The sequence below is a fragment of the Xiphias gladius genome, chromosome 1, assembly GCF_016859285.1.
Source record: "Xiphias gladius isolate SHS-SW01 ecotype Sanya breed wild chromosome 1, ASM1685928v1, whole genome shotgun sequence".
NCBI classification, from domain to species: domain Eukaryota; kingdom Metazoa; phylum Chordata; class Actinopteri; order Istiophoriformes; family Xiphiidae; genus Xiphias; species Xiphias gladius.
The window spans coordinates 28,505,723-28,518,967 of NC_053400.1; the positions used below are offsets into that span (position 1 = coordinate 28,505,723).

General features: G+C 38.4%; 1 protein-coding gene across 1 annotated transcript; it reads right to left on the minus strand.

The window, feature by feature from the left end:
- Window positions 1-8,236: 8,236 nt before the first annotated feature.
- LOC120789788 (proteasome subunit alpha type-4-like) lies at window positions 8,237-12,406 on the minus strand. Its single transcript, XM_040126806.1, has 9 exons — window positions 12,271-12,406; window positions 11,041-11,065; window positions 10,878-10,920; window positions 10,530-10,692; window positions 10,315-10,392; window positions 9,817-9,905; window positions 9,451-9,581; window positions 8,874-8,997; window positions 8,237-8,467 (listed from the first exon to the last, which is right to left on the minus strand). The coding sequence occupies exons 2-9, from the start codon at window positions 11,041-11,043 to the stop codon at window positions 8,313-8,315; spliced, it is 786 nt and encodes a 261-aa protein (XP_039982740.1). The 5' UTR covers window positions 11,044-11,065; window positions 12,271-12,406; the 3' UTR covers window positions 8,237-8,312.
- Window positions 12,407-13,245: the final 839 nt, after the last annotated feature.

Sequence of the window (13,245 nt, forward strand, 5' to 3'; positions counted from 1 at the left end):
TCGTGGGGAATGCTTGTACATAATCAAACCAATCACTGCAGCAAGTAACATGAAATAAAGTTCCATCTGAGCCACACAGTAAGAACTAACCACTTTCCTTTGAGCTGTAGTTTAATTACTTTGGGCCAGTCATGCCACACTAGTAACTTGGTTTTGATCATATTCAGGATACACGGTTAATAAAGTTGTGATTGATTATGTAGACCCAAATAATATGGAGTAGATCTGTCTTTTGGGCTCCTGGGCAGTTGCCTGCTTTGCCCAGGTGGTAATCCAGTCCTGCTCAGCAGTTAAAAAGGAACGGAGCTTGGATCCTGGACAGTCTGGACACTGCTGCATTTACCACACTGCTGGATCTAGCCTCTCTATCTGGTCAACAGTAGGAGAAAAAAGCAATGGAACAGGTTATCCAGAGTCAGACTTTAATTTCAATGCCTTTTTAATTATCATTACACGATTTTTCACCATATGTTGTGTTTTACTGACTAACCGGTCTGTGAGTTGAGTTCTCAGTGAACCTGTGCACGTGGCAGTCAGTGATCGGGAACCCTTATACAGTGTTTGAATGCCATTGTTGTGGTTTTCCACTGGAATATTGCAGCTAGCATTTCCTGGATTCTCTAAAACTGAGTGCTCATTCTGGTTTCCGAAATCAGGATGTGACGTTTATATCCGAAACACGAAACCAGTACACTTGAAAACCCTGATCATGTCAGATAAATTCAGGGGTATGACTTTTTGTAAAGTATGTGTTGTCAACACCTCACCTTAGACACCTCTGAGTTTCTAAGGATTTTTTTTTTCTCCATGTGCTAATGGGGTGTAAAGTTTTGTTCTGTTTCAAAATGATTGTGCCACTTAGTTTGACAGAGGTTGAGAGGAAGAGAGTGGATTAAGAGCCTGACTGTGAACTTTCCATGTCTGCTTTTACTACTTGATTGCCTCCTCACACAAAAGAGTTCATCCCCACCACCTTATTAGGTAAGCAGGGACAAGCGGCCATTGTTGCAGGCTGAAAAAGACCAGCACGTCTGCAAGACCATTTTAACTGTGCTGACGACAACAAGCAAAAATAATGAGAACAGCCCACCGAAAAAGAATACAGTTTCAAATAAATAACCACTGACAATCATAACAAACTGTTCCTATGGCGTTTGTTTGAGACATACGACTTATCATAGCAATAGAATGAAATCCTTGTGTCACTGAAATGTTAATTTTTCAGAAAGTATAAATGTTTAAAGGTTGATTTGAGCTGGACCTCATGTTTTTATTTTAGGTTTGTCCTATAGGTTCCGCAAAAGACTTTACAAGCCTGAGAGCTTTGAAATTCCCCCCCCCCACCCAGCATGTGTCTTTTAACTGAAGTTATAACAGGAAACAGTTGGAGTTGCATTTTTATTCTGACAACACCACGTTATAGATTTTTGGATCAAAAAAAATCTGAAAGTGCTAATATACCGTACTGTCTCACAAAACCTGCTATTATGTTCCAGCTTCCACAATAGTTTCATATACCACTCCATAATAGGTCATATCAGCAGCACGGCTTGTAATTATTGTTTACTGCCACTCTGGCTCCATTTATGGTGAACTGTCTCCCATCTGGTGGTGAGCAGCGAGTCTGTAATCTCAAGGACCTGCAGGCTGCTCACAAAATTACTGTCATGGATGAGAAGATTAATTAATTCCCGATTCCCAGTAAGGTCAGGACTTCACACACCAGTGAGTGGCCTTGGCTTTAAATGGGATCTTTTCGGTAGGTAGCACAGTGAGTAAGAGAAGTAATGTTGAATCCAGACACTTGCTCCCTCTGTCTGCTACGTACTGGCCGCAGGTGTTGCTGTTGAGGATGCCATGGTCACATCTTTGTTCTTTTTTTGGGGGGGGTTTAGTGACCTACGGTGCAGTTTATAGTTCATAAATGAAAATTGGACTTGGCATCGCATGTTTAACTTTTAATAATATCAGCAATCCAGTATAACAACAGGTCTCTTGTTACGGCCGTCATCCGGAAAAGCTCAGTGTGGATGGTTTGCAGTTGGTGGTTTAGAATAACGGCATTGTTATTGTGCTACTTCAGGGATGATAAAGGTTCAAATTATTTCTCATTTGCATTCTTGGCCAGTAAACTACTGACGTAGCAAGTAAGTCCTTTGTAGCCAGAAGCTCGCGCAATTGATTTGTGTGATCCACAGATGAACAGTATATCAGGTCCACTTCAGTAGCTGAATGAGTTTCTAATATCCAGGCAACTACGCACCTGCTTTAACTTCAGGTTTTTTTTCTTGCAATGAAGCATTAAACTTTTATAACTGACTTCTTCTCTACAGAGTGTGTCAGTAACAGCAGAAATATAGTGTAATATTGTACAGTGTTCTTCACTACGTGTATCTGAAGGCTGAAGCCACTATACTTTACAGAATGGGATGTTAAATGTACATTGTATAATAAAAGAGAATCCAAAGTTTTAGTTTAAATTTTCCATGTCATAGTTGGACAGAGTTAGTGCATGGATTGATTTGCACAATCTGCCTTCTCATTTAAGGCCATTAAGGAATGGAACAATCTCCCTGACATGTTGAAAACGTGCAGATTTGTCTGGTTTCCTCCAGACGTGACGCTTAGAATTGAGGCCAAACAGTTCAATCTTGGTTTCATCAGTCTAGAGAATCTTAATTCTCACAGTCTGAGAATCCTTTAGGTGCTTTTTTGCTAACTCCAAGCGGCTATCATGTGTCTTTCACTGAGTAGAGGTTTCTGTCTGGCCACCCTGCCATAAAGCCCCCATCTAAGGAGTGCTGCAGTGATGGTTGACCTTCTGGAAGTTTCTCCCGTCTCCACAGAGGATCTCTGGAGCTCAGACAGAGTGACCATCAGGTTTTTGGTCACCTCTCTTACCAAGGCCCTTCTCCCCCAGTTTCTCAGTTTGGTCGGGCAGCCAGCCCTTTCTTGTCCCTTTCCAAGTTTTCTCTTGAATTTAAACAATTTCAGCATAAGGCTGCAACATAAAAAAATGTGAAGGGATCTGAATACTTTCTGAATGCACTCTATTAGCTACATCTGGTACAATGCATCTCTTTTCTTTGCATGAGATTAATGTTTTTGTATATGGTCCCTGATCGATAAAGTAATTAATAACGGGCCTACGAGGCACAGGCCCAGGGGCCTCCTAGGCTTGAAAAACTGCATTGAAAGAGGCACGTAACAACTACAAAGAGACACAAAATGACCACAGAAAAGTCACAGAATGACCGCAAAGACTCAAACGACCTATACATTGTATTCTTTATCAATACAATTGACAAGAAGACCTGCTCTTGACCATTTGCTGGCCAGGGTTCAACATGCCGTAAAGCGCGAGTCTCCTTTGCTCAAAACCATCTTCGACTTGCTGCTGGTGATACGTGGCTAACACTCTCAAGATCAGTGACGGGATCGAGATCAAGGACTCTGAAATGGCTTCAAGTCTCATGGTATCTTTCTCCTTGTACGCTGACTGGTGTTTTTCCCCTCTGGGGCTGAGGGAGAGATGGGAATCTGACTGAATCGTAGGAACACTCCCCCTCGTTCCTGTCTGTTTCAGCCTCTCATACTCCCCCCTTTCTCTCTTTGCACTCTTCCTTCCTCCCCTATCTCCTCCTCCTCCTGCTCCTCCTCCAGTGCTGGCAGGATAACATACCGCCTGCCTCTTGTTTGGATAAGTTAATGCTGAGATGTCAGCCTTGATTCTGATGTATACCACCTGCCTTGGCCTCCCTTTGACCTCGTACTCCAGCTCCCACTGCAGAGACATTCCAGTGCTTTTCTGGGACTGTGTTTACACTGCAACAGATTGCACTGCTCTCCCTGTCTTCGTCACCACGGTAGACAGTGGTGGGCCTCTACACCTTAGTCGAGAGTCATCCCAATATACGTTTGTGTTGTTCTGAGGGACGGTGATTAGTGAGCTGATAAAAGTGCCAGAGATCCTCAAGAGGAACTGTTGTGTCCAACAATATGAGTGTCTGTATGAAGTCTTGGACACGGAAATTAAATTCTTACAGTATCCTATGGTCATTTTTGCCAGATTTGAGAAGCAGAAAAGCGGGGAGGTCAGTGGACTGGGCATCACTGTTCCTCGATTTTAGGCTCGGCCTCAGTCGGGGAGGCCTGCGAGCGGCTCCAGTCATTCAGATGCCAAGATCCTCCTACTCAGCACTGTGAGAGCTCATGCGAAAACACAATGACCTCACTGCGTCTGCCCTTTAAATGAATTAGCACTGCTGATTTACAATTTAAGTCCATGTAAGCTCCTAACTGAAAGATTGAACTCAAATGAAAAGAAGTTTTCATTGCAGGAGGCTGACCAAGTCTTTATCTTAGATGTGACTCAAATATCTCAATCTTTAATGGGACAACATCACTTACAGAAGTCGGCTAATAGAAACTTGGCAAGAAAAAACACTTTACTTTCACACCCACGTTTAGCATTTATAATCAGGATAAAAACATTTAATAAACGGTTTACAACACACCGTAATGTAGTTGTAAGTATCAATTCTGACTTCTCCTATGAAAAAGTTAGCTATTTTAATGTGTAATATTCCAATTGCGTTTTACTATATTGTCATTCAATATGTGTTTAGCCCCAAGTTATAGGTGTCCACAGGGGGAGTTGAAGTTGTTAATAACAACAATAATAAATTTGATTTTATGCGTCTTTCACATAACTCAAGGACACTTTGCATATGAAAAACAAGCAAAGAAACAAAACAAAACAATGTTAATTAAAAGTTTAACACTCATTAAACACAACAGAAAAGTGGGGAGCAAATGGCCCAACACCATTAATAAACACTTATACCTGCGTAAACCTACATCATAGTGTGTTATTAACCATTTAATAAATGTTTATATACTGCTTAGAGATGCTAAATAGGGGACTTCAAATGAAGTGCTACTAAAAGTGTTTTGTTTGTATGTTTATTTTTGTTATTATTAGTTAGCTTATATGAAGGCAGACTTGTTATTCTGCCAAGAGCAGTTGGTAACAGTTGAACATTCTGTTGCTATAGCAACCACACAGTTCCATAGCGGTTACAGTTTAACTGACATTGTTATAGCCGCCATTTTGTCAACTCTGTGACCAAGCAAATACTGATGAGCCATTTTTTAAAATTTACTCCCCAAATGTTCTCCTTGGAGCATTACGTGTAGGTAGGTTTATTTTTAATTTGTTTTTTTTTTTTTTATATAGCTTTTTTTGTGACTTTGACAATTTAGTGTTCCTGCAGTCAGTTTACTGCTAACCAAGCTAATTTTTTTTTTGCTGTCTGAGGCTAACATATTGCTAATACAACATTATTAGTAACCTAACTGTTATTTCTTTGTACTTTTACTCCTGTGGACTGTATGTATGTGTTCACTGTAGGTATTGACAGAAATTTAATCATCCACTGTTTTGATAATTGAATAATCGTAGTAGTTCTTTAAGCAAAAATGCAAACCATTTGCTGGTTTCCGCTTCTCAAATTAAATGATTTAATGCTTTTCTCTGCTTTATATCACAGGAAACCAAATATCTTTGGATTTTGGACTGGTTGATGATGGTTGACATTTGAAGATGTCACCTTGGGCTGCAGGAAATTATATTGGGTATTTTCCCCTATTTTCAGACATTTATAGACAGAAGAATTAATTGATAATGTAAATAATTGTTTGTTGGAGCCCTGATGTTTATTGTACTAATTACTATCTTGTTCTTCCTATGTGGACTTAATGTCAATCTTTATTTGTAATGTATGAGGGACAATGTTAACTTGACCACTCCTCTATATCTTTGTAAATCTAATTGGGCCACTCTCTTTGTTACTGTACTAATTCATTCATTATTCATTAATAATTATTTCAATTCAGCCTTTCTAGTGACCACCACTTTAACACATTTATTAATGCTTAATTGTAACCCAAGCGCAGTGTACTAAACATATTACTGTATCACTTCTAAAACAAATCTGGAAAACAGGGAAATTTTCCATTTATGTATGATTGTTACAATTGTACTGGTAGAAGCTTGGCAATTATGAATACTGAGTGCATAATGTGAAAATGTGAAAAAAGTTGTATTTAGGAAAGAGTGCCTTTATGTATGGGCTGTAGCTAACACTGAGGACATTGAGGTCATGTCCACAGCATTGTTTCTGGGAATGTGTGGGGCATTATCAAACTGAGGGGGAGCTGACATTCTACTATTACACAAAAAACTACACATGATGGGTTTTCACAGGCAGACTCACGTGGTCATTGGGTTCAACATACAATATTTGTCTGTTTGTAGCCAAAAAAAAAAAAAAATGCATAAGATTTCAATAAAACAAAGGGATATTATTATTCCACCAGAATTACTTTTTCAGCTGATGTGGTGAAGGTTTTGAAGGTTATTATATTATTGTCTAGGAAGGTGGTTGCGCTTGGGGAATTTTAGACCCAGTATTATATAAAATCCTGACTACTATCCTATCTTCAAGTGCCCGAAACTGTGGTGTCACATATCTTCCAGTCAGCATCCTCTGCTGCAGCTCCTTGCAGCTTTATTTGGGTTAAAAAACACTGCTAGAATCGTGTAAATTTCTCTTAAGGATCAATCATATATATTGTAAAAATCCTTAAGTTCATCATCCGCTTGGTTATGTGGACAAATCTAAACCCAAAACCAACGCAAAATTTTAAAACTGTAGCACAGATGACAAAAGTGGATATTTTACAAGTATGCCTCGGCGAAAACACACGACAAAAACAAGCTAGGCACAAAATTGTACGTGCTTTATCTTGTGGCTGTGCCATCACAGTATGTGTGCTACAGCACTGAGAGCTGGTTTCAATCCAGACTCAGTTACACACCTAACTGAGTGCCCATTACGGATAAAACAGACAGTTGCTGTCACATTCACCACTTGCTGTTCGACTTAACACTAATCACCAAATGACATTTAAATCACTATCTCCAACATCGCTGGCTGTTTGAATAAGCAACATTAATATCAAAAATGTTGATCGTCTTAATCATACCCCATGCCATGACAAACATCTAATCACTGAGGAGTATATGTGAATTATGTACAACTAATGTAGGCGTAGCTATATATAAAAAAAAAACAAGACAGCAGATATTAAATTTAATATAAGTGTTTTACATCAATTCTGCAGATTTTTTTGCCTAACAGATAACTAAAGGATATCAACCTCAAGAAATTTCATCAGTGAGCTCTATCACCATCAAGTGGTAAGGAGTACAAATAACACTTCACGGAGATGGCAGACTGAAGGGTATGATGTTAACTGGGCCTGTCAACACAAGAAGCTGTTTATTAACACTCTGATCTGATCACAAACTTTCTGGGAAAGTAATTCATTCCAAAACTAAATGTATAACCTGCTGTATTTCTATGATTGCTCCCCTTTTTCCTGGAAATATGGCTCATATTTTTGAAAATGTGTTTAACTTTCAGCTGTACCATTCCTGCCTTACTGGCTTCAAAGACATAAAACCACAATATGGCATCTATAAAACTATGACCAAATTCCAGTGATGACTACTTGCCTGCTTTGACATGTTTTTGTTTACCTTGTTATCTGTAATAAATGTCATTCTTTTAACGTGCTGTAAGAATTACAATGAATTTAGTTACTTTGTAATATTTACACTTACATAGTGCTGTTTTAATTTTGAAAATATAGTCATGATCAATTGATTCTAAGAAAACTGGAGGCGATCCGGAGATTCATCAGGAAATAAGTCATTTGAATTCGAGCGATTAATTCATTTATAAATGTCTTACAAAACAGGCGTCAGTCTACTTTAACATACCACTATAGCTCCACCATGTGGCAAAAAAAAAACCAAAAACCTCTAACTCCCTAACAAGTACACATGACATGACAATCAGCAGTTTTCCATTGGCATGCTTTAAGACCTTCTGAGGCTGAAACATCTGCCTACTTATTTGCAATATGAAACTTGTACGATCGGTAAAGAAACTTTTATTTTGGAGGCTTTAGTTCATGATGCTGTCAAATTGTATGAAATGTAATATTTTGTCCGCAGCATTTAAATAGATGAAGGAAGGTCTTTAAAAAAAAAATGTTTGTACTACTTTTTACTTTGTTAAAAAATGTAAAAAAAATTTTTTTTGAAGAGGTGTAAATAAAAACATTTTCCTTTATTTTGTGACAATGACAGACAACAAGACGTCCATCAGTTTCCAAACTTTTAATGTAAAAGACAAAACAATACAGGATTTGGTGATACGAGGGAAAAATAATTATTTTGCTCATTTGTCCTTCTCCTTCTGCTCCTTTTCCTTTTTGTCCTTTTCAGCCTTGGCCTCTTCAGCCTCGTGCCGCTTGATGAGTTCCTCTACCTCCTTCTGTTTAAGAACCTTGATTTTTGTTTTCCCGTCTTCCCGTGTCAGGGTGGCAATCTCCACTGAAGTAGTAAACGCGACACAGTTTTGTGTTATTGTAGTGTAGTTTTTCATTTAGAGTCTATACCTCAGGCAGCTGCGCTTAAAAGAGCTTTGGTAACAAGGCAGTAGCCACATCTTGAGGATTTTGACTAAATTACTCATTTAGGCAATAAAAAGCCACCTTGCTTATCTGATCTGCATTACTTTCTGGATGCAAAGACCAATAGTAGACAACCCTCACTAAACTTAGTTTAGAATCTTTTACCAGAATATGGCATTTGGTTTTGACGTCAGACCCTAGTCATAACTACTGTAAAGATATGACATGTATTAATGCAGTGCATGTCGGTAATACTGTCATTTCACATGAATGCTAACCACAAAATGAAATCCAAACTCAAAGAGATTATTATTCCTAAATCTTACCTTTCTCTGCTGAGAGCTTGCTGACATCCATTGTTTTGTTGAGGACTTTGACGGCCAAAGCCAGAGCAGAGGACAGAGTCATCTCTCCCTCTTTGTAGTCCTGCTTCAACATGGACACTGCAGCCTGAGGCCAAGAAGTCAACTTATCAAGCACGATACTGAGGAAGAGTGTAACTGAACTCAACTTTAGTGCGATGCAAGAACTTATTGCTTCAACAAATTTGTCGCTGAAGGTTCCCTTAGCACCTACGCAGTTTAAATTACTGACAAAATTTAAATATATACATTTTTAATGCCTAATTATTGCAACATCTACAGGCAACTGTGTTATGAAGACACACTCTTCTACCACATCAAATACTCCCAAGTCAAAACTGAAACAGTCCCATGAAACTAAATCTTACGAAAGAAAAGATGATATATGCTATTCACATTCAGAACTACTATAATCCCTCCTATACAACACTGTTCATATTCTGAATGAATTCTGACACCACAACAACTGCATGACACCGTCTGCTGTTATCTGTCGAGATCATCTCACTCATTCTCATTATCCAAGTCATTTCAGACTTACAGCGCTGTTGTTGCCAATGCAGGTTGCCTTCCAGCCACCGTAGTTGCCGCTGGGGTCACTCTGGTACAGCTGGAAACCGTAGTGTTTGTCCCAACCCATGTACAGCAGAGACACACCAAACGGCCTCTTTCCTTTTAAGACAAACCACACAGCAATGAGAATGCTCTGTCAATATTCTGGTCGCTTGTGTACCATTCTAACATTTTGTTACACATGTGTAAACACACACACAAGTGTTAATGTTAAGAATGACAATAACAATATGTTGATCCCAAAAGTCATGTATAATTGACCTGCTGGAATCCTTCAGCAACATTAAAAGGAGAAGAGCAATAAACTAGATAAAGAAACTACTGTGCTTCTTACCTCCAAACTGTGTGTAGGCTTGCTTGATGTCACACAGGGCTGTCACCAACTGCTCGCACGGTATTGGCTCCTGGTACTGCAATAAATATCTGAAGAGAAATTCAAACTGTTCATCAGCTGGTGGTGAATGTGATAAATGGCTAGAAAGAAGGCGAAAAACCTGAAAATTCAGATCATCTTTTGACATGTTCATACTCAGTCATTAAGTATAGGATGCATTTTTATTTTTACCCTCTTAATTTAACAAATTGTTATGCTTGTATTTATGGGATAACACATTCAGGCTTTCCTGTTTCAAAACCCGGTCCTATGTTAAAAAAAAAAAAAAACTAGGTTGTCACTTTTCCACTCAACATTAAAATATATAAAAGGGAACAAATACATTTGTTATTGAGCTTACTTAGATCCAATATTTAGGAGCAGACCTAGAATATCCAAAGAGGTACATGGGTGGGCCCTAAAATTTTAATGGGTCGCAGGTTTTCCTCTGAAGCTTACCTCTGTGCAATTAGCCGCAGTTCATTTGTCAGTACATTGGCATCTGATGTAATCCCAGCAACACTGCACGCCATATCTCTGAAAGAGATAAGCACACAGAATACAACATTATAATGTTAGAAAGTATGCACGATTAAGGAAGTAATTGTGCGATTAAAGAAATATGCGCTAAGTGGTGGGTGCAGAAGAGTCCCTCTGTAGTTCAGTTCACTCACTCATTGAGCTTGTAGATCTTCTCAGAGAAGAAAACCTCATCGAGCAGCTTGTGGATGTTGCGTCTCTCTGCTGCTAACAGCACTCCATCATTTGCTAGAATGCCCAGACATGTTCCAGCGTGACCGATTGCTTCCATGGCGTACTCCACCTGATACAGGCGTCCTGTAAAAATCCAATATGCCAGGCTGATTTATGGAGAAACTGCATAATATACATTGCACATTGCACAAGATATATAAGGGTTTCAATGTAATGCAATAGTGGGGGCATCATAACTGAGATCTTGTATTTGATCAACATCTTATTATCAAGTGTTTAAAAAAACATATAACAAGACAAACACTTGCCTTCAGGAGAAAATATGGTTGTCCGGGAATCATATCTGCGAGACTAAATAACAAATAAACAACAGGTTATGGTTGAAAAAGACAACAAAACAAGACATATGAAAAACAAAATTTTGCTTTGTAAAATAAAGTGATATTTGTGCAGAGTATAACATTTACCTACCATTTTTTCACGTCACTGAACTATCCTGCAAAATATAAAACAGTTGTTGTTATACAGTATGCTGGGGAAAACAGCAGAGTGCAGTGGAGTAATGTAACTAAAGACATTTACTCTTGAGTACATCCATTTTCTATTACTTTATACTTCTACTCCACAACATTTCAGAGCCAAATATTGTACTTTTTACTCTCCTAAATTTATGTGACAGCTACAGTTACTAGATACTTCACAGGTAAGAGAAAGCATGTAAAATACAATACATTAAACCAGTAGTGTCCAACATTTTTGGCTTGTGACCTTTTACAAAAAAAGCAGTGTGTGTTTGGGGAGCCCTTTTCACATTTCAAATGTTTATTTGTTGTTAGCACCAAAGAGACATTTCTCCTCTAAACTTTTTCATCTGAACAACTGCTCAATGCCCAAAGAGATGAAACTTTCTAACATTTCACAAAAAAAGCAAAAATGAGAATAATACAAAAAGATAAAGTGATTTTTATCATAGCCCTCTGTTTTGGGTTTTATTTTTCTACTCAATTTATCATCTCCTTATTGCCAAAATTATCTGGTCACCCTTTAGAGGGGCCGAACCCTTTAGGCTGGAAAATACTGGACTAAACTACCTGAATATTAAAAATAGCTCCACATCGAACAGCTACAACAGTAAAAAGCAACTTATGCACTGATGATTCAGTATAATCAATCATAATATCATATTAATAATATGGACTTGTCAAATCTGGACTAGACTGACCCAGAGAAGGTAAAGACTCTTTAAAACACGGTTTAAAATTTGTGAAACCTTTATTCTATTTTTGAAAACGCAAAAAACGGAGAATTTGTCCAGTTCCAGTTCTAAGTTCCATTTTCCCTTAAGAACCCAGAAACCAAACAGTGAGTTAACTTAGCTCAGATTTCACAGATAAGGAGATAAATAAATACCTAATTTCCTAATCTTATACAAAAATAAACAGTGAAACAAGTCTCAGAGAAAGGTTTTGGACACAGTTAGCTCAACTCTTCTCTGTGCCTCTGTGCATGACAGCTAGCTAACTGCTGCTAAAGAGAATGAATCTGCAATATCTGGGCATGCTAATTCGCTAGCATGCTAACTAGCTAGTTCCATAATAAAGAAAGTCTTCTAGCTGGACCCCCACGAACGGAAGTTAAAATCTAAAACGGTGCTAAAATAAAAACAGTGCTGTAGTAAATGGTAAAATGTTGATTCGTTACCTTGGGTGTTGGAGTTAGCCTACTTTGCTCAAAGTACAGGGCTCCGGTACTTTCAGTTTAATGTTTCCTCACACACGCCGGATGCTGTGTCAGGGAAGTGGCCCGCTCGGCAGCGCCACCTCTCGGAAGGGGGACCGATCATATTCTACATTACTGTTCAATGACAGGTGGAAGTAAAGTACTTTTACCCTGAGTACACCTAGACAGATAGATAGAATAACGAAATACACCAAATAGAGTATGAAAGTGAAGCGTAAATATAAATAATATAAAAATAGAGAGAGAAGATAGACCCAAAGTATACTGTGTGCTGAATATACCCTGTACAATGGTGGTAATATAATATACTGTAATACACTGTACATTAGTGCAAGTCGGGTGGACATATATATATATATATATATATATAGATATATATATATATATATATATATATATATAGAGAGAGAGAGAGAGAGATAGAGAGAGCTGCAAAACCTTGACAGATCATAACAGATGTGATACATAATGTAAAAAATAAAAGTCCAGATGAGCAGTCTGCCCTGTTACAAGCAAAAAGCAGGTCTTGGAGGGGATGCGAGATGTTCTGCAAGATGCTAGACAGTTTTTTGCAGCGTCCTCCTCTCCACAAACCACTCCAAGGGCTCCGGAGAAGGCCCCAGCACAGAGCCAGCCTTCCTGATCAGTTTGCTCAGATGGTGGGTGTCGCTGACTCTGATGCTGCCGCCCCTGCAGAATTTTGAGGAATGGTACTTGAATTGTTGGAGTATCTATTTCATACAGATTTGAAGTTAAGTAGCGACAGTTTTGTTAATTGATTAATCTAGCATTGAAGTGAATGGTCTACAAATCAATTAGTTGATAGACTGAAAATTAATCACTGACAGATTTGATAATCAATTAATCACTTTGATAGTCATCTATCAAGCAGAAGGGCCAAACTTTTGTTGGTTGCAGCATCTGAAGTGTGAAGAT